This window comes from Bufo gargarizans, chromosome 3 (assembly GCF_014858855.1).
Source record: "Bufo gargarizans isolate SCDJY-AF-19 chromosome 3, ASM1485885v1, whole genome shotgun sequence".
NCBI classification, from domain to species: Eukaryota; Metazoa; Chordata; class Amphibia; order Anura; family Bufonidae; genus Bufo; species Bufo gargarizans.
The window spans coordinates 22,018,571-22,041,663 of NC_058082.1; the positions used below are offsets into that span (position 1 = coordinate 22,018,571).

The window sequence follows — 23,093 nt, forward strand, 5'->3', positions numbered from 1 at the left end:
CAGTATTTTGTGGAAGCAGGTGTATCGCAGGCCTCAATCAATATTTGGTGGAAGCAGGTATATGAATCCCCTTAATCAGTATTTTGTGGAAGTAGGTATATAGAACCCCTTAATCAATATTTGGTGGAAGCAGGTATATCGCACCCCTCAATCAGTATTTTGTGGAAGCAGGTATATCAAACCCCTTATTCAGTATTTTGTGGAAGCAGGTATATTGCACACCTCAATCAGTATTTTGTGAAAGCAGGTATATCAAACTCCTTAATCAGTATTTTGTGGAAGCAGGTATATCGCACCCCTCAATCAGTATTTTGTGGAAGCAGGTATATAGAACCCTTTAATCAATATTTGGCGGAAGCAGGTATATCGCACCCCTCAATCAGTATTTTGTAGAAGCAGGTATATAGAACCCCTTAATCAATATTTGGCGGAAGCAGGTATATCGCACCCCTCAATCAGTATTTTGTGGAAGCAGGTATATTAAACCCCTTAATCAGCATTTTGTGGAAGCAGGTATATTGCACCCTTCAATCAGTTTTTTGGGGTGTAACAGGTATATCACACCCGTTGCAAATAGTTGCTTCAATAGCACTTGTCCCTCTATATACCTGCGGTATTGCAGCAGAACCTCACACAACTGCAGCACAATACAAATGCACTATATACTTTCTATGTTAGAAAGCATATCATAGATATATCACACCCCTCAATCAGTTTTTTGGGGGGCAACAGGTATATCACACCAGTTGCAATTAGTTATTCCAATAGTGTTTGCCCCTCTGTATACCTGCAGTATCGCAGCAGAACCGGACACAACTGCTGCACAATACAAATGCACTATAATATAATTTCTATGTTGGAAAGTATATTATAAGTATATCACACCCCTTAGTATATCACACCTATCGATAGCACACCTATACCAGTCCTTAAAAGGACTTTTGTGGCCCTATTAGCTAGTGTTTCGTGTCCCGAACAGTCTGTCCCTGCTCCACAAAGCAGCCTCTCCCTACACTGGTAAAACACAGAATATAAAATGGCTGCCAGATCGGGTTCTGTTATAGGGTAGGGGGTGTGTCCATGTGCTAAAATGTCTCAATTGGCTATCCTGTCCCACCTGATTGATGTGTCATGGGTCAAAGTTCAGCACAATGCAAAAGAATATGGTGCATGCGAACATCATCATATGTTCGCATGTTCGGCGAATTTCAAACGACAAAAGTTCGCCGCGAAACGACCGCCGGGCGAACCGCAATGCCATCTCTAGTGATGGACACCACAAGATACAGGTTTGATAGCTATAATGTAACTGTAACAAGCGGTGCACCTGAGTGATTACCCCAGGAGCAGGACAGATTTTCACTCTTTAGAAGAAAACAAGGCTTCTACTGAATGACAGCAAACAGAGTTTTAAAAAACCTATTTAAAAATACTATAGAATGTTTCATTTTACAACAAATAACCTTCATTTATAAAAACCATAAGACTCCTTTAACCAGCGTGACATTATACTCTTGTTATGGATGACCGTCCCAACAAAGACAACATTATCTCAAGTGGACAACCCCATTCTAAGAAGTCAATGGTCAGGCATTACTGAACGACCCACAACACTGCAAACTTACAAGTTGCTGGTTATAGCAGTAATATTGCATATTTGTTATTACACTTTTTTGGAATTTCTTTTTTGTATTTTTTAATAGGTTGTCTCATGAAGACCACCACTCTTCGTAGGGTAATGGTTCTCCAAATGTCACACTTTTCATTGAATTTGTTATGTATTTCGGCACCACAGTAAACAATCGGTAACCGCGTTAACTAAGGATCAGTGGCATGCCAAAGGGGGTGGGGGGCAGTGGCGTGCCAAAAGGGGAGTCCTTCCCAGGTGCCAGCTGTGAAGGGGGTGCCACAGCACATATTGCAGTCAGCAGACTGTCAGGTAAGAGATGAACAGCTATAGGATTCCTTCTCCCTGACAGTCTGCTTTTTTGTTTCACTGTGCGCTCCCATATCCAGATCCAGCACCAGCCCTTTTGGAGAGGAAGAAGGGCAACAACCTTACATTCTAGGGCAGGGATGCCCAAGTGCGGCCCTCCAGCTGTTGCAAAACTACAACTCCCAGCATGCCAGAACAGCCTATAGCTATTAGCCTACAGCAAGGCATGGTGGGAGTTGTCGTTTTACAGCAACTGGAGGGTTGCAGGTTGGGCATCCCTGTTCTAGGGGAACAACTCACCATGTACAGCAAGCAGAAGCTAAAGGACTTTCCTTGATGTCACTGTCACATGATCAAGATTATTCAGCCAAGCGCTGCACAGGAAGAGGACTAAACTGGGTGAATAGTGTTGAGCAAATCGAGCTTCAGATCATAGATCCGAAGTTGATTAATTCTAACACTTCATTTTAATTATATATGGAGACCTTTCTCAGTACAGTATGTAAATGCATTGCCTCCGTGGAGGCAAAATTAGTTTCACCTGAAGTCGCGCAAGACTTTGAAATGTTTTTAAAGATGTAGAACTGAATACCAATTTATTTGCCGAAGTCTTGCACGACTTCGGGTGACTCTGTACAGTATTAAAACGACTTCTTAGATTGAATCAACTTCGGATCTATGATCTGAAATTTGATTCGCTCAACACTAGTGAATAGGGTAAGTGTCATGTGGTGTGTGAATAGGATGTCATCTATGTGGGGTGTGTGAATAGGGTGTCATGTGTATAAGGTGTGGTGTGTGTATAGGGTGGGCATTACTACTGTAAGGGGGCATAACAACTGTTATGGGGCACAGAGAGGGTATATCTACTGCAAGGAGGGCACAATGAGGGCATAACTACTCTGAAGGGGGAGCAGAGAGGGTATAACTACAGTGAGGGGGGACCAGTGTGGGCATAACTACTGTGAAGGGGCATAGAAAGAGTATATCTACTGCGAGGTGGGCACAATGAGGGCATAACAACCCTGAAGCGGGAACAGAGAGGGTATAACTACTGTGAGGGGGCACAATCAGGGTATATCTACAGTGAGAGGGCACAATGAGGGCATAACTACTGTAAGGGGGCACAATGAGGGTGTAACTACTGTGAAGGGCGCATAATGAAGGTCTAACTATTATAAGGGGGCACAATGTGGGCATACATACTGTAAAGGGGCGCAAACTACTGTTAAGGGGTGCAGTGAGGGCATAACTACTGTGAGGGGGGCACAATGTGGGCATAACTACGGGGAGGGGGCACAATGAAAACATTACTGTGAGGGGACACAATGTGGGCATAACTAGTGTAAAGTGGCGCAACTTAACTATTGTTAAGGGGCGCAATGAGGGCACAACTACTGTGAGCCGGCAAAATATGGGCATAACTACTTTGAGGGGGTACAATGTGCGCATAACTACTGTGAGGGGTACAATGTTTTAAAGTATGGGGGAGGAATGCCCTGGGTACCAAACACCTTAAGCACGCCACTGCTAAAAATATTCCCATTAAACTAAAAATGCAATGTTTTTTAAATACTTGATAATAGCAATGACAAGCAGATAAAAATCCATGAGAAGCAGCCATTCTAATAAAAATACCTCAAATCCCAAAGGTCTTCCTACATTATCTTTGGAAGATTTCCATGCGACGAGGATTTCTGAGGCGGACAGACCTGTGGCTTTGACATCGGTGGGGGCCGTGCTGGGCTCTGCAGACAGGAATGGAGATACGTGTTATAGGGCTGTCACTGTGTTACACGTTATAGTTAGTTACATTGACAATCATATCTACATTTACCCATACTGTTGCCGATATATGTCTCTGCCGTTTGCTCTTCTATAACATGAAATACCCTCTTACAAGGAATCTTATTGAAAGCCCTCATAGGGACCCTCGGGATATTAAATCAGTACACTAAACGGTCAAGAGACCAGAAAAAATCCCTTTAGGGGTTTTAGTCTTCATCAACAGTGAGGATTGCCACAATATCCGACAGTCTATTTGTGAGGGCTTCGTCAGGGGAAGAGGGGTACTAGGGTGCGCGCGCTTTGAAATGCCCGTCTATATGCGCTACAATTGCCGTCCCTGTCGATAGACTGTCGAGTATTGTGGCAACCCTCACTGTTAATGAAGACAAAAACCCATATCTCTGCAAACACCCAATTCAGGTTAAGTATATAGAGGTATTTAATATACCCATGTTAATTTCAGTGGTTAACTAACCACACACACTATCTAACCCGTATAATCTATATAAAATAGAGCACCTGCTGGTGTCAATATCAGATGATTTAGGTGACATTAATCCCCCAGTTGCCGCTAGCAACCACTAGTATCTACTAGGTCATTTGACCTTACTGTTTTCTGATAATTTTAAACACATATTTTTTTTTTCTTCCCTACACTTTAGTTTTAATAATAATTAAATAAAGATATATTTTAATTACAATACTTTATTAGGTAAAGACCCCTAAAGGGATTTTTTCTGGTCTCTTGACCGTTTAGTGTACTGATTTAGATGTAAGTGCAGTATAAGTAAGAATTTATAGGGTATCCATACATTTACATAATGAATGATCACTTTACATAATTTCATATAATCACCATTAAAATACTACAAAGTGCATAATAAAGTGCGATGTGCCAAAGTGCTCACATGTAATATCTAATCATTACATCTATAAACATCAACATAACTCATAATTGTAAGGGGTGGAAGCTGTCTTACATTTAGACCAGCACTGGATACAGCGAACTAATGTAGAGGCCGGCACCTCTTCATAACTTCGGCGGATCCACCGTCAGCTATGGGGCTTTATTAAGACCAGCGTCTAAAAAGCCGGTCTTAATAAATTACCGCCTTAGTGCTCAGAAAGGTGCTCATAGACTGATACAGTTTCCAAAAAGAGATAAAGTACAACCCTGAAACCAGGGAGTGACAAAGGAAGACACATACACAGCATTATTCAAGTTTAGGGTCCATTCACACATCTGCAACTGTTTTGTGGTCCGCAAATTGCGGATCTGCAAAACACGGACACCGGCCATGTGCGTTCTGCATTTTGCGGACCGCACATGGCCGGCACTATAATAGAAATGCCTTTTCGTGTCCGTGGCTGCGGACAAGAATAGGACATGTTCTATTTTTTCGCGGGGCCTTGGAACAGAAGTGCGGATGCGGACAGCACACAGTGTGCTGTCAGCATATTTTGCGGCCCTATTGAAAATGCGGACCCATTTTGCAGACATGTGAATGAACCCTTATAGTTAAAGATGAGTGAATTTTCCAAAAATTCGATTCGGCCAGTTCGCCAAATTTTTCAGAAACATTTGCTTTGATTCAAATTTATTTGTGAATCGCATTAAAAACAGCTTTTTTAAGCCGTTTATAGGGATGTAGGACACTGTGCCTTGCAGTAACATGCATAGGGAGTCTGATGTGGTAGAGAAACAATACTGTGAATCAATATGACATGCAGATGACAGGCCTCGCTCTTAGAATCACTGCACACTTCACATATTTGGCCAAAACTGACAAAATAATTCAGGTATGAACTCAGCCTTACAGGTCAATGTTAGCGTCAAGAAGAAGTGCACTCCTTTTACACCGTCACCAGCTGATTCCACATAGATGTCTACAGAACCTGTTCTATCAAACGCGTATACAAGTAGAGCCCCCCCGACAGTGGAGAGGGTGTCAGCAGTAAGTTTGTGTGGACGTCACTGATTAATTTGCCCTTCCTCTGATCCGTCAGAACAATAACCCACAAAAAACGGATCCTGTCTGTGGAGCATCAGCCTTCACTCGGTCAGCATTTGCTCAATAATCCATCAGTATTGCTAATGCCAAAAAAAAAAACAGGAGTGGATGTAAAACAGATGACACGTGAATGGAATATTTGCATGTTTTCTGTGTTTTGTACCCACTCCTGCTTTTGTCTACCAAATCATAAGCCAATTCTGATGGGACCATACAGGCCTTACAGCTGTTACACAGACAGGATCCATTTTGCGTCTCATTTTTCCTTCCATCTGACAGATCAGAAAAAGGGTCAAATAAATGATGATGTCAGCCGATGTCAGCCAGGCCGAAAGGCAAAGTAGTGGCCCAGTCATAACGTGAGGAGGGTGGAAACAGCATGAGAAGTCCACAGAGTGGCCCTATGACATAGTGGTGAGGTGGAAGTAGCATGAGGAGGCCACAGAATGGCACAATGACAGAGTCTGAAGGTGGCGGCAGCATCAGGAGGCCACAGAGTGGCACAATAACCGAGTCTGTGGAGATGGCAGCAGCATGAGGAGACCACAGAGTGGCAAGGTGACATAGTATGGAGGTGGCGGCAGCATCCGGAGACCACAGAGTGGCAAGGTGACAAAGTGTGGAGATGGCAGTAGCAGCAGCATCAGGAGACCAGAGAGTGGCAAGGTGACATAATGTGCAGATGGCAGTAGCAGCAGCATGAGGAGACCACAGAGTGGCAAGGTGACATAGTGTGGAGATGGCAGCTGCAGCAGCAGGATACCACAGAGTGGCAAGGTGACATAGTGTGAAGATAGCAGCAGCATCAGCAACTGGAGACCACAGAGTGGCAAGGTGACATAGTGTGGAGATGGTAGCAACATGAGGAGACCACAGAGTGGCAAGGTGACATAGTGTGGAGATGGCAGTAGTAGCAGCAGCAGAAGGATACCACAGAGTGTCAAGGTGACATAGTGTGGAGTTGGCAACAGCATGATGAGACCACAGAGAGGCAAGGTGATATAATGTGGAGATGGCAGCAGCAGGATACCACAGAGTGGCAAGGTGACATATTATGGATATGGCTGCAGCATAAGGAGACCACAGAGTGGCAAGGTGACATAGTGTGGAGATGGCAGTAGTGTAGTGTCCCACTTCTTTGTCTATGCTGCTAAATCCATATTTCAGGCTGGTAACCTGCACCACATGCTTTTCACCACTAGAGGTCTCTAACACACTACTTATATAGTGGATTCAGTACGTGAAAGGGGAGTAGAGAATAGGAGTGGAGGAGTTAGGCGGCAGGAGAGGAGACAGTCTTGTGTCTGTCCTCCTGGGCCTAGCCCAGGAGAACTAACTGATTTCAACCATTGAGTCCAAAGATCAGGACTATAGGATCCTACGCTGTAGAGTACCCTTCCGGGGTATCAAGTGGATAATGACTTTGAAGACCACAACCTTTTCAAATAATGAAGCAGAGTGTTTGCCTGCCATGAGGGAGATCACCATTGGGTTGTTGGATCCTTGAACTAAAAGACTATATTGACAAAGGAAGGTAACTGTCATTTATCAGACTCCTTTGCATCAGGTGGAGAGATTCTAAGCTTCCGGCAGCTCCACCATAATCAAGGACAGAAACGCCATCTGTCAAAATACTAATTTACAGATGATCTAAACTAATAGTTAAAGGTTGAGGAATCAGAGCAAGACCAGGAACTAAGCACAAGTAAGAACATCATCCTTCACTCAAGTGGCCTGGAGGTAACCTAGGCACTTCACCATAAGTAGCCTACTAATTTGGATTTGGCAGCTTTACCCTTTTTGCCATCTGTATGAAAGATAAAGTAATGTTATTGGATGCCTTACTACCTCTGAAAAGTAAAGTTCCTGCTTGATTCAACCACTGCCTCTCTCATCATTCCACTTCTCCTCCTCATTGCACCTTATGGTGCTGGCGTCACGAACACAGGGGCCCAGCCGCAAAAGCACCTTATACCAATTACCATTAAGGGCACCCCAACCTACATCTTGCTGGTGTTCCCTGCAACGGAGAGTGCCCCTGAGGATTTTGTGCTGTCTTCCCATCCACTGCACTGCCGGCCCCATGGACAACTAAACCGTGAGTACTAATATCCTCGGCACCTTATCACTAGTATGCTCACGTGCGCATCCTCCATAGGGAGCCCCCGGCATGTTTCAGTAGCAGCAGCAGCAACATCAGGAGGATACCACAGAGTGGCAAGGTGACATAGTGTGGAGATGGCAGCAGCATGAGGAGACCACAGAGTGGCAAGGTGACATAGTTTGGAGGTGGAGGCAGCATCAGGAGACCACAGAGTGGCAAGATGACATAGTTTGGAGATGACAGCAGCAGCTGCATCAGGAGACCACAAAATGACCCAGTAACAGAGTGGGGCGGTGGGTGGCAATACCAGTACCCACTGATAATGGTGAGTGAAATAAGGAGCACTTGGCATCAGGTGGGTTGCAGCATCAGAGTAGTAGCTGAGGCAGGTAGCCAGAAGAAACCAGTCTCTTTTTATCAACAGGCGAGTTCTCCTTGGGGTAACTATGGCCCCTGCGCACTAAAAACCCGCTCTGATGCCACACTGCTGGCCGGGCAGGACAGCTTTTCCAGGGCAAACTCTGCTAGTTACGGACACAAATCCAGTTTGGATACCCAGTAGTCCAGCGGATCTTCAATGTTGGGTGGCAGGGTGCTGACCAAGTAGGTCACCACCTGCTGGTTCAGGTCCTGCTCCAGGTCTACCTGCTGCTGCTTGTGAGTAGTTCACTATGCGGGTGAAGAAAGCTACTCATCAGCGACTGTAGACTGATGCTGATGGAGCTGGTACTGCTCCTGCCACCCAACCCCTCCCTAGCAGCCATGGCAGTGGAATGTGAGTGCAAAGGGCCCCCCCGGTCAGACCTGCGAGAGGATGGACGATGGCGTAGATAGGTAGCGGCCAACTGACTATATAGGATGTCTCTGTATTAGTTCAGTTTGTCCTCCCTCTCCGTGTGTGTAAAAAAGACCCCATTCTGGACCGGTAGCGAGGGTCCAACAAGGTGGAAAGCCATAAGTCATCCCTCTGCTGGATGGTGACAATTCGGCTGTCAGTAAGCAAGCAAGTGAGCATGCATCGTGCCATTTGTGCAAGTGACTCGGAGGGACTCCATGCCTCCATCTCAACTGCATACTGCCACTGTGTGTCCGGGTCCTCTGTCTCATCTTCCTCATCGCCCTTTAGCTCCTCTGGCTGCTCCCCTCCTGCTCCTCCTCTCCTGTCAGCTGAGTAGAAAAACCACCCATTTGGCTACAGATTGCCTGCGCTCCAATGTCCTCCTCCCCTCCTCCTCCTCTTCCAGTTCAGCCCCCACAAGGCTCATGTGGCCATGAGATTGAGGCGCCACGTCTCCTGTCCCTTGACCAGCCATAGTTACCAGCATCTGTTCCAGGACATGAAGCAGTGGAATGACGTTGTTCATTCCGTAGTCCTGGCGACCGACAAATAATGTGTCCTCCTCAAAGGGCCTGAGCAAACGGCAGGTGTCACGCATGAGCTGCAACTGGCTGACATCGAAGTTACACAGGGGAGTACTCCTATCCACTTGCATCATCAAGAAATCGTTGATGGCCTTTCTTTGTTCGTCAGTCCAACATATGGAGGGTGGAATTTCAATTGGTGGAAACTTCGAACGTGAATCGAAGTGAAACAAATTGACTTTGATCCAAATTTCAGGAAAAAATGTATTTGCCACGAAGTAGAATTTCCTCACACTTCCTGGTAACAAATAAATTTTTCCTAAAATGGCGGTTAAGAAAAAAATTCCCCTGAGCCATTTTCTCGCAGAGAGGCCATCGTGGCCATCTTGATTGAAGAAACTGTGCCAGGCCAGCGTGATGACCTCATGTTACCGCACGAGATTTCGCACAGTTTCTTCAATCAAGATGGCCGCGACCGCGAGCAAATGGATGAGGTGAGAATTTCCCTTTTTATTTTTAACACTGATTAACCCCTGAAAGGCCTCAATGTTAATATCAGATGCTGCGATCAGCAATTAATGCTGCATCTGAGGGGTTCAATGAAGGGGGGCTGCGCGATTTCCGTTCCCTGTCATTGCGTATGCTACATAAAATGGAATGCGATTTGTGACGAAGTTACAAATCTAATTACTTTGTGAAATTTGCCAAAGCAGCTCATCTCTATTTATTACATTTTCTGATGATACAATGACTTTATTGGTTGCGACTGCCATGTATCAAGCTTCTGTATTGCTGTCTATTTTGCGCAGTTTTGAGTCACTCTATAGAGACCTTCCTTTACCTGTGGTAATGTAATTCAAATGATGCTTTATAATGTATTGTCATACATAGCTGCAGTCAGTGGTTATCTGAGCTAACAATTCTTAGTAACTCCTGCTGATACAGCAGCTGCATATGCTCTTCTATTTTGCATTCTGTGAATCACAGTCTTTATGGCAGACATTGTATAGCATTTTGATGTACAAATTATCTCCCAGCATGCAGTGCAGAAAACGGCATAAATTATGGCAGGTAAATTAGCTTTTTAGAAGTATGTGATATTGTTCAAGCAGTGAGGCTTTTTTTTTATTTAAAAAAAATGCCCTTTTCCTTTACAGAAATTGATACTAAAGAGAGAACAAAAATGTAAGCAAAGACTTATATTTCAATATATTAAAATTTGAATATTTAATTTTTTTTTTTAATCCTGCACTGCACTGTATGAACAAGGACATAGCAACAATGAGCAAGTGTCATGGTGTAAGGGGAGGGGAAGATGTCACACCCTGCCCTGTGGGTGTTCTGAGGAGATCTATCAGAGTTGCTGCACCTGACTCGATATGACAGTTTGTTTTGTTGTGGGTTTGAACAGAATCCCACCTCCTCCCAGGTGTTGTTCTTTAGGTAATTGGTGAGGCTATTTATTCCTCCCACTCCCTATAGCCTTTGTGGGTTATAGTTAGCTCTGGAAGTTTGGTGGATCATCTGCTCCAACACATCTCTAGATAAGTCCTTTTCCCTTTTTCCTTCTGTGTCTGTTTTTACTAGGCCTCTAGGGTGACGCTAGCCCCTTCGGTTGTTGAAGGAGCTGGGTGTCTCTTTCCCTCTTCCCTACAGCTGAGGGTTTGGTTTAGTGTGTTATAGCCTTAGGTACGTGGGCATGTGCATATCTACCATCGAGATATGCACATGGGCATAGCAGCTTAGGGAAAGTATTTTAGGGATTGCTAGGAGGTGTCCCCTTTGTTCCCTAGCATTTGGGGCCTAGTCAGTTGTTTTGTTTGCTTTGCTGTGTTCATTTTCCTTCCCTTATCTTACCTACCGTGACATTATAACCTGCCATAACGTAATTGTTTTCCCTTGCTGTTGGAAAATGGAAACTATTGATGCTTTGGTTGATCGCATGCATGGATTGTCTTTGGAGGTAGCTGACCTCTACAATTCGGTTGCACGGTGTCAGAGTACTTTGATGTCTGGCACCGCCATGGGAAACCAGATCTGCCTGGAACCTAAGGTCGCTCTTGTGTTTTCGCCTGCGTCCGATTTCGGAGTGGAATGATCCTGCACTCCTTAGTCAGTTCTGTCAGGGGCTATCTGAGAGATTAAAAGATGCCCTTGCATTTCATGAAAAACCTGATTCTTTGGAGGCAGCCATGTCTTTGGCCGTACGGATTGATAGACGGCTTAGGTAGAGGTGCAAGGTTCCCCTCGGCAGGGGGTGCTGTCTGGTGGGGAATAAGTCCCTCCCGTCCCTTGGGGTACTATGACACTTGAATGTCGGCTCGGCACATTGCGGTGTTCGGACGAATACTGCGTGTGCTCGAGCACGATGCTCGAGTCTCCTCCCCACACGTTTGTTGGCTGCTACGCAGCCAATAAACGTGCAGGTAAGTACTGCCACTCACTGTAATGCTGTAGCCATGTAGGTTACTGGCATTACAGTGATTGGCTGGCCGGAACACGTCATCAGGTGCTGTAAAGCACCCGATGACACGTGGTTCGGCTCTGTCTTAGTCAGGGAGAGCTGTGCTGTACAAGGGACAAATAGTGTAGGGAACAGAATTTTATTTTTTTGTTAGGCAGGGTTGGTGTTAGAGACCCAAAAGTCCTTTTAAGGACTATTATTGTATCTTGCAGCAATATATATTTTTAGCGCAACCTGCGCTAAATAGCTTGCAATTGTTTGGCCGCTGCAGACAGCGACATTATCTGCGCTACATCTCCTGTGTAACGTGTGCGCAGCCTAAAAATATATGTGACATGCAGTGTACTTTTTCTGTAGGTGGTGTCCGCTGCGGACAGGGACATTACTTCTGCTACATCTCCTGTATAACGTTTGCGCATCCTAAAAATATCTGTGGCATCCAGTGTTCTTTTTCCGTAGACGCTGCAGAGAGCGACATTATCTGTGCTACATCTCCTGTATAACGTGTGCGCAGCCTAAAAATATCTGTGACATCCAGTGTACTTTTTCCGTAGACGCTGCGGACAGTGACATTATCTGTGCTACATCTCCTGTATAACGTGTGCGCATACTAAAAATATCTTTGACATCCAGTGCACTTTTTCCGTAGACGCTGCGGACAGTGACATTATCTGTGCTACATCTCCTGTATAACGTGTGCGCATACTAAAAATATCTGTGACATCCAGTGTACTTTTTCCGTAGACGCTGCGGACAGTGACATTATCTGCGCTACATCTCCTATTATTGTTTGCGCATCTTAAAATTATCTGTGACATCCAGTGTACTTTTTCCGTAGACGCTGTGGAAAGTGACATTACTTGCGCTACATCTCCCGTATAACGTTTCTGCATCCCAAATATCAATGACATTGACTGTACTTTATACACTTAAAAAAACTGTGCTACTGTGCGTGTGACATACTTGCAAGCATATATACCATTTAATATGATGAAGGCGAGCAGTAAGGGACGGGGAAGTGGCCGTGCTGCTGATGGAGCACACAGAGGCCGTGGCCCTGGGTGCGGTGAAACTGTGCCTGCTGGCAGAGCACACGAAACACACTCATCCACAAGCTTCATGTCCCAATTTGCAGGGCGCTGCAGGACACCACTTTCGAATTCACACCAGTGCGAGCTGGTGGTCGGTTGGATTGCAGCAGATAATGCTTCCAGTCGGTTAAGCACCACCTTGTCTTTCACAAACTTCAGTCTCAGTAGCCAAGAGTCTGGTCAACAGAATTCTCGCCCTGTTCCTCCTTTCTCCCACCATGGAGAGACTTTGAAAACAAGTGATTGCACACTCGGATATTCCGAGGAGCTATTTTCATCGCCATTGCTTGATTTGGGCCTCTTGATAAGCCCGCTTGAAGAGGGACATGAGGAGATCTTGTGCCCTGATTCCTAAACTCTTGAGCATCCAGTCAGAAGAAGATGGCGGTGGGGAACGGCAATTAGTGTTTTACAAGGTGGATGATGATGATGAAAAACAGTTGCCAATAAGTCAACGGCAATTAGTGTCTCAAGAGGTTGATGATGAGGATGAGACACAGTTGTCAATAAGTGAGATTGTTGTTAGGTCAATAAGTCAGGAGGATGACCAGAGTGAGGAAGTGGAAGATAAGGTGGTGGACGATGAAATCACTAACCCAACCTGGGAAGATGGCAAGCCGAACGAGGATAGCAGTACAGAGGGGGAGGGATCCGCAGCACCGCAACAGACTGGAAGAGGCAGTGAGGTGGCAAAAGTGAGAAAGCGGGCCCCACCTAACAGGCCCGCAACCCCTAATGTGTTAGATGGTCAGCTCAGCAGCAGTCCCTCGCCCATAATGTTTTAGATGGCCAGCTCGGCAGCAGGCCCTCACCCATAGTGTTTTAGATGGTCAGCTCAGCAGCAGGCCCTTGCCCCTAATGTTTAAGATGGTCAGATCAGCAGCAGTCCCTCGCCCATAGTGTTTTAGATGGTCAGATCAGCAGCAAGCCCTTGCCCCTAATGTTTTAGAGAGTCAGCTCAGCAGCAGACCCTCACCCCTAATGTTTAAAGGGAATCTGTCACCTGCTTTTACCATTTTAAGCTGGCACCATCGCTATGTTCACTAAAGTACCTTATTTCTAGCAGTCTTCTTTTTACTTTATTTCGTTTTGTAGTTTTGATATAAAAGCGCTTTTTATGTTATGCTAATGAGGCTCCAAGGTGCCCAGAGGGGTGTTTTTTTCACTCTCCGGTGCCCAGTGACGCCCCCCTGCAGTGCCCAGTGACGCCTCCTGATGCTCAAATAACCTCCCACAGCCCGGCAAACCGTTCCGCCCCCTCCCCACGTCATAGTGTACCTTATAGAAATGCCCCGTCCTTCTTCCTGTCTGCGGCCAGAAAACTCGCGCAGGCGCAGTACCGCCTGTGGCCTGCGCGATCATCAACCTCCTGAGGGCAACAGCGCTCAGATTACATCACTGGGCTCGGCGCATGCCCAGTGAGACTTTTGAGGCTGTTGCCCTCAGGAGGTTGATGATCGCGCAGGCGCAGGCCGCAGGCCGCAGACAGGAAGAAGGACGGGGCATTTCTATAAGGTAGACTATGATGTGAGGAGGGGGCGGAACAGTTTGCCGGGCTGTGGGAGGTTATTTGAGCATCAGGAGGCGTTCTTGGGCACTGCAGGGAGGCGTCACTGGGCACCGGAGAGTGAAAAAAATGCCCCTCTGGGCACCTTGGAGCCTCATTAGCATAACATAAAAAGCGCTTTTATATCAAAACTACAAAACAAAATAAAGTAAAAAGAAGACTGCTGGAAATAAGGTAATTTAGTGAACATAGCGATGGTGCCAGCTTAAAATGGTAAAAGCAGGTGACAGATTCCCTTTAAGATAGTCAGCTCAGCAGCAGACCCTCACCCCTAATGTTTTAGATGGTCCGATCAGCAGCAGGCCTTCGCCCCTAATGTTTTAGAAGGTCACCAGCAGGCCATCAATCATAATTTTTCAAGGGTGTGTATGATTCCCTCCTTTATCTGTAACAAAGGGTTTATTGGAGTACCGGTTCCTTGTAATTTTTGGCAGCCCTTTCACTTAGTGCATTGGCTTTATGAGTGTATGAGTCCCACTACCTGAACAATTGTACCACAATGTGAATGAGGCCCTCCATTATGTGATATACAGGTTGTATCGGAGTGCCTCTTCCTTGTCATTTTTGGCAGCACTTGCACTTTATATACAAGTAAATATACAGGAAAGAATGGGAAGTTAATGGGTCTGCATCCGTGATGCGGAATGCACACGGAACAGTGCCTGTGTATTGCGGATCTGCAAATGCGGTCTGCAATACGGCAACAGGCAGCACACATTAGTGTGCAGGAGGCCTAATAGGATTGTTCCTATTACCCAGGCTGTAACCTCCCCTATTGAACCCTGTTCAACACAAATGCTGTGGAATGATTCCTCCCTATCCTTTCCCTACACCTTGAATACAGCTGTACTTGTAAATTGTTTTTTTAGCACAATGATGTTTTTTCTATCACTATCCCTGCACTAAGTACACTGGTAAATGGCAGAATCTAAGATGGCTGATGCTATTTATAGGGCTGTGACATCACAGGGCTGGCTGGCTGCTGATTGGCTGCATGCATGGCATTGTGGGTGATCCCTTGTTCCCAGAGTTCCTTTCTCCATGTCCTCACACGTGCAGCAACCATTTTAGGAAAAAATGTGATTCGTTATCACGAAGCGCGAGAAAATTTGGCTTTGCTGCAAATCCAATTTTTCCTGAAATTCGGATCGAATTCCACTTTGTCAGCTCTGATTCGCTCATCTATAGTCATATATATTGTACATAAAAAGTTGAGTAACTTTGTAAATACAATGCAATGCTATTCTTTTTATACTAGTCCTGAAGTACAGCCTGTATCATACTTCAGAGCTGCATTCACAATTCTGTTGGTAATGGAAGCAGTCAGCACAGCTATAATCAGACAAATAGGTAAAAGATACTATAGTGCAGGGTACAGTTTATTGGTCGCCGGTCTTTGGAGGGAATTGCACCCGCTGAATTTATTTTTTTGTGTGCTGCTCTTTACTTTATTATTTTTTGTATATATATATATATATGATATAAAAAGTCTACACACCCCAGTTAAAATGTCAGGTTTCTGTGATGTAAAAAATATGAGACAAAGATAAATCATTTCAGAACTTTTTCCACCCAATTGAAAAACAAACTGAAATCTTTTAGCTGGAGGGAAGAAAACAAAATAAATATAAAAATAATGTGGTTGCATAAGTGTGCACACCCTCTTATAACTGGGGATGTAGCTATGTTCAGAATTAAGCAATCACATTCAAAATCATGTTAAATAGGAGTCAGCATACACCTGCCATCATTTAAAGTGCCTCTGATTAACCAGAAATAAAGTTCAGCTGCTCTAGTTGGTCTTTCCTGAAATTTTCTTAGTCGCATCCCACAGCAAAAGCCATGGTCCACAGAGAGCTTCCAAAGCATCAGAGGGATCTCATTGTTAAAAGGTATCAGTCAGGAGAAGGGGACAAAAGAATTTCCAAGGCATTAGATATACCATGGAACACCGTGAAGACAGTCATCATCAAGTGGAGAAAATGTGGCACAACAGTGACAATACCAAGAACTGGACGTCCCTCCAAAATTGATGAAAAGACGAGAAGAAAACTGGTCTGGGAGGCTACCAAGAGGCCTACAGCAACACTAAAGGAGCTGCAGGAATATCTGGCAAGTACCGGCTGTGTGGTACATGTGACAACAATCTCCTGTATTCTTCATATGTCTGGGCTATGGGGTAGAGTGGCAAGACGAAAGCCTTTTCTTACAAAGAAAAACATCCAAGCCAGGCTACATTTGGCAAAAACACATCTGAAGTCTCCCAAAAGCATGTGGGGAAAGGTGTTATGGTCTGATGAAACCAAGGTTGAACTTTTTGGTCATAATTCCAAAATATATGTTTGGCGCGAAAACAACACTGCACATCACCAGAAGAACACCATCCCCACAGTGAAGCATGGTGGTGGCAGCATCATGCCAAGGGGCTGTTTTTCCTCAGCTAGAACTGTGGCCTTAGTTAAGCTAGAGGGAATTATGAACAGTTCCAAATACCAGTCAATATTGGCACAAAACCTTCAGGCTTCTGCTAGAAAGCTGAACATGAAGAGGAACTTCATCTTTTAGCACGACAACGACCCAAAGCATACCGTATATGCCGGCGTATAAGACGACTGGGCGTATAAGACGACCCCCAACTTTTACACTGAAAATATAGAGTTTGGGATATACTCGCCGTATAAGACTACCCCTTTTTCAACACACAGCAGTACATTACTGCATCCCACCACCATCCCTGGGTACCTCTGCCATCCCTGAATCCCACCACCATCCCTGGGTACCACTGCCATCCCTGCATCCCACCACCATCCCTAGATACCACTGCCATCCCTGCATCCCACCACCATCCCTAGGTACCACCGCCATCCCATGGTATCACCACCATCCCTGCATCCCACCACCTTCCTTGTCCTCCCTCCCTGCCTCCCAGACCCTAAACATGTGCCACCTATACCCTGAACATGTTTTTGTTATGTTATTCTTCATATTCACATTCACATATGCACATCTGCGCTGCACTTAGATACGCCGCACGGAGATCTCGCACATGCGCAGGAGCGAGATGCGAGCGGCCGTGAGGATCCCGTGTATCCACGCTCGCCGCATGAAATCTCGCACATGCGTAGGAGCGAGATGCGAGCGGCCGGGAGGATGGCGGTACAAGGAGCATACAAGGTACAGAGCAGGGGGGAGGCATACAAGGTACAGCGCAGGGGGGGCATATGCCGTGGGTTACATCGCAGCTCTCAGCTGCTGGGGATACAAGGCAATAGCCCGGGCTCTCTCTGTTGATAATTCAGGCGTCCCGGCACTGCAGCGCCCGCCATACCCGGCGTATAAGACGACCCCCCGACTTTTGAGAAGATTTTCATGTGTTAAAAAGTAGTCTTATATGCAGGAATATACAGTACATCTAAATCAACAAAGGAATGGCTTCACCAGAAGAAGAATATAGTGCTATATATTCGTAATGACGAATATTCGTCATTTTTTTCCATCTGAAGTCATGATTCCAGTCAGAGCCCAGTCCTGAAAATCTGTGGGGTGATCTGAAGAGGGCTGTGCCCAGGAGATGCCCTCGCAATCTGACAGATTTGGAGTGTTTTTGCAAAGAAGAATGGGCAAATCTTGCCAAGTCAAAATGTGCCATGCTGATAGGCTTATACCCAAAAAGACTGAGTGCTGTAATCAAATCAAATGGTGCTTCAACAAAGTATTAGTTTAAGGGTGTGCACACTTATGCAACCATATTATTTTATTTTTATATTTTTTCTTCCCTCTACCTAAAAGATTTCAGTTTGTTTTTCATCAATTTTGTACAATTTATAGGTCACATTAAAGGTGGAAAAAGTTCTGAAATTATTTATTTTTGTCTCATTTTTTTACAGCACAGACACCTGACATTTTAACAGGGGTGTGTAGACTTTTTATATCCACTGTGTACATATATATATATATATATATATATATAATTTGTAGAGCCTGATACTTCTCAAAATCAAAATGACCAGAGTGAGTCATGTGCAAACACTGAACAAGCAGGGTATACTGAAAGAGTTCTGCTCTGAATCCTGCTGAATGGTGAATGTAGCTCCAGAGCACAATACAGACTGTAATTTAGAGTCAGCACAACATAAGTAATGTGATGCGTTTAGAAAGTTGCCCAATGTCTTATGTAGATTAATTCTATATGAAAACTGGAAGATGAAGTCATTGCCATAATGCATGTCTGTGCACAGGGATTGACTGTGGAAGACAGTCATCATCAAGTGGAGAAAATATGGCCCAACAGTGACATTACTAAGAACTGGACGTCCCTCCAAAATTGATGAAAAGACAAGAAGAAAACTGGTCTGGGAGGCTACCAACATGAGGCTCTGCCGCATGTTCATAATTTATCATGTTATGTTTTTGTGCTATATTTTACTTCAAACTAAAAAAAGGTATTGATAAAGTATGAGGCATTAACACAAATTTTATTAAAAAATGTATTTATGAAGCTGTAATTTCGAACGTCTATCTGGCAGAATGCGGGAATCTAAATCAATTCAGAAAGTTAATGACTACTGCTATTAACACCTGCAGTGTAAACTAGCAGACAATTAATGTTAAAAATCAATCAGCAGACAGTGGTAAAAATAGATTTTTCCTTCACAGGTTACATAGAAAAGCAAGCTCCTGTTTTGCAGATAGTGAAACACGAGGAGGAGAACATAAAAAAAAACGGAAAAAAAATTCTAAGGTACATAGTAACATAGTATATAACATATTAACATAGTACAGTATATAAGGCCGAAAAAAGACATCTGTCCATCCAGTTCGGCCTATTATCCTGCAAGTTGATCCAGAGGAAGGCAAACAACCCCTGTGAGGTAGAAGCCGATTTTCCCCACTCAAATGGAAATAAATTCCTTCCCGACTCCAATCCGGCAATCAGGTAACTCCCTGGATCAACGACCCCTCTCTAGTAGCTATAGCCTGTAATATTATTACACTCCAGAAATACATCCAGGCCCCTCTTGAACTCATTTAGTGAACTCACCATCACCACCTCCTCAGGCAGAGAGCTCCATAGTCTCACTGCTCTTACCGTAAAGAATCCTCTTCTATGTTGTGTACAAACCTTCTTTCCTCCAGACGCAGAGGATGTCCCCTCGTCACAGTCTTGGGGATAAATAGATGATGGGAGAGATCTCTGTACTGACCCCTGATATATTAGTATAGCTATTAGATCTTCCCTCAGTTGTCTTTTTTTCTAAAGTGAATAACCCTAATTTTGATAATCTTTCAGGGTACTGTAGTTGCCCCATTCCATTTATTACTTTAGTTGCCCTACTCTGAACCCTCTCCAGCTCTGCTTTGTCTGCCTTGTTCACAGGAGCCCAGAACTGTACACAGTACTCCATGTCTGGTCTGACTAGCAATTTATAAAGTGGTTGGACTATGTTCTCATCACGGGCATCTATGCCCCTTTTGGTGCAACCCATTATCTTATTGGCCTTGGCAGCAGCTGCCTGACACTGGTTTTTACTGCTTTGTTTGCTGTTCACTAAAATTCCTAGGTCCTTTTCCATGTCAGTGTCACCCAGTGTTTTACCATTTATGCCTCCTGCACACGAACGTGTGCTGCCCGTTGCCGTATTTGCGGATCTGTAAATACAGCAGTCAAACATTTCCTGTAGTTCTTGACCAGGTTTGCAGACACTGCAACAGGGATTTTGACCCACTCCTCCACACAGATCTCCTCTAGATCGGTCAGGTTTCGGGGCTCCCTCCAAAGATGTTCTATTGGATTTATGTCTAAAGACTGGCTAGGCCACTCCAGAACCTTGATATGCTTCTTACAGACCCACTTCTTGGTTATCCTGGCTGTGTGCTTCGGGTCGTTGTCATGTTGGAAGACCCAGCCATGACCAATCTTCAATGCTCTGACTGAGGGAAGGAGGTTGTTGCTCAAAATCTCCCAATAAATGGCCCCATTCATCCTCTACTTAATACAGTGCAGTTGTCCTGTCCCCTTCGCAAAAAAGCACCCCCAAAGCATGATGTTACCACCCCCATGCTTCACAGTAGGGATGGTGTTTTTGGGATGCGACTAATCCTTCTTTTTCCTCCAAACACGAGTGAAGTTTAGACCAAAAAGTTCTACTTTGGTCTCATCTGACTTTCTCCCATGCCTCCTCTGGATCATCCAGATGGTCATTGGAAAACTTTAGGACGGGCCTGGACATGTGATGACTTGAGCAGCGGAACCTCCTTCCGTGCAATGCATGATTTGAAACCATGACAGCGTAGTGTTCTACCGACAGTGACCTTTGAAACTGTGGTCCCAGCTCTCTTCATGTCATTTACCAGCTCCTCCCTTGTAGTTCTGGGCTGATTTCTCACCTTTCTTATGATCAGTGATACCCCACGAGGTGAGATCTTGCATGGGGCCCCAGTCCCAGGGAGGCTGACAGTCAGTCTTTAGCCTCTTCCATTTTCTAACAATTGCTCCAACGGTTGATCTATTTTCACCAAGCTGCTTTGCAATTGCACCGTAGCCCTTTCCAGATTTGTGGAGGTCCACAATTTTGTCTCTGATGTCTTTTGACAGCTCTTTGGTCTTGCCCATGGTAGTAGTTGGCGTCTGACTGACTGTGGGGTGGACAGGTGTCTTTAAAGAGCTCAGACAGGTGCTACTAAGTTAGAATAATGAGTGTAGTAGAGGTGGACTTTTTAAAGGCACAGTAACAGGTCCTTGAGAGCCAGAATTCTTGCTGTTTCTCAGGTGTTCAAATACTTATGTTCAGCAGTGCAAGACAAATACATTCTTTAAAAATCATACAATGTGATTTCCTGAATTTTTTATTTATTCTGTCTCTCAGAGTGTGAATGCACCTACAATGTGAATTTCAGACCCCTCCATGATTTCAAAGTGGGAGAACTTGCTAAATCGCAGGGTGTTCAAATACTTCTGTTCCTCACTGTATGTACCTCTCACAATTAGATTTTAGGATGCTTTTAAAAATATCCCATTTTGTGGCTGTATTTTTAGGACTTCAGTCCCAGTTAGTTAGGCACCTCTCTTAGTTGGCTAAATTTTAGCTTTTTTGAAGTTTGGTATTTTTGTTCCTCCCTGAAGAAACACTTTTTTGATAATTGGAAGGTTATTACTTTATGGTCACTATTTCCGAGGTGTCCCCCAACCTGCACATCTGTTGTTCTGTCTGGTCTATTGGTTAATAATAAGTCCAGTATGGCCGTCCCTCTAGTCGGGTGCTGAACCAGTTGGGAAAGGTAATTGTCTTTGGTTATTGCCAAGAACCTGATTTCTTTATGATATGTACAGGTTTCCGTTTCCCAGTCTATATCTGGGTAGTTGAAGTCCACCATAATAACCACCTCATTATGATCTGCCACCTCGTCTATCTCGTTTAGTATTAGATTTTTTGTGGTTGGTTTATAATATACTCCTATTAGTAATTTATTATTGTTTTTAACTCCATGTATTTCTACACACAGTGACTCCACATGTTCATGTCCCTTATCTTCTCGGACTGTGGGCTTTAGACAGGACTTTACATAAAGACAGACCCCTCCCCCTCTACAGGCTTTGGTGATCCTTTCTAAACAGACTATAACCTTGTACATTAATTGCCCAGTCAAAGTTATCATCCAGCCATGTCTCAGTTATTCCCACTATGTCATAGTCCTCCTCACACATCACTTATTCCAGTTCCCCAGTTTTATTAGTCAGGCTTCTGGCATTAGTATACATATATTTAAGAGATTTATATATATTTTTTACCCTACACCTTTCCTTCTGAACTGTTCTAGTCCCTCCATCCATTCCTTCCCCAGTCCCATTACCTTGTTCCCGATCTCTACCTGCACTAACTTCCCATCCTATAACGTAATTACCCTACCCTGTAGTCCCTAGTTTAAGCACTCCTCCAACCTTCCAGCCATCTTCTCTCCCAACACAGCTTCCCTATTGAGGTGCAGCCCATCCCTACCATAGAGCCTGTAGTTAAAGAGAAGTCGGCCCGGTTGTCTAGGAACCCAAACCGCTGGATCTTCTCAAGCCCCTCCAAGAAGTCTGTCAACCCGATCCACGATGTGTCGAACTCGAGCGCCAGGAAGACAACACACCGTTTGATGATCCCAGTCTTTGTGACAGATTGCCCTATCTGTACCCCTAATAATTGAGTACAGAGGTAGCAAACATTAACAGTTTGCATGATAAATACACAGTTGTAGCAAACTTTAACTTGACCTTTACCATGTCTTTTTTGTGTTAGTTGTCAAATTAAAGTTTGCTGCAACCGTGTATTAAACATTGTGAGGGATCGCTTTCTCTCAGGCGTTTTCAAGCACAGATTTCTTCCTCAGACAAGAGTTTTAGTGTCCAAACAGTGCTTTATTGCGGCACACCAGCATAAACAAAGCAAAATAAACAAACACCTGCCGGTCTAGGCACTACCTACACAAATAACGTAGGGATACGTCTCACCTTGTATAACACAGTTCACACCCGTGATCAGATGTGGCCTTCCCAGCCCAACCTCCAGCAGCCTCCAGGCTGCTCCCACACCAGTGTCTCTTGGGGGATAGTGTTCTAGAAGTCTTCCCGACACTGACCGTGCCACCCTCTTCCTTAGGCGTCGCTGGACCCCCCCAAACCCCAGGATAAACCCAGCCTTATGCTCTCTCAGCCCTCCTGGCTCAGACCACACAGAACCACTCCAGGCTTCTGTGTGCAAGACACCACCCCCTCTCATACTAAGG

The 23,093-nt window shown here is 44.7% G+C and overlaps 1 protein-coding gene across 1 annotated transcript in view; it reads right to left on the bottom strand.

Moving 5' to 3' along the window:
* The window catches only part of CNTN5 (contactin 5), a 579,181-nt gene that overhangs the window by 47,040 nt on the left and 509,048 nt on the right, over nt 1-23,093 (bottom strand). Inside the window, exon 20 of the mRNA XM_044285392.1 lies at nt 3,575-3,684. Within this exon, the coding sequence (XP_044141327.1) occupies nt 3,575-3,684 (110 nt within the window). The remainder of the gene's footprint in view (nt 1-3,574; nt 3,685-23,093) is intronic.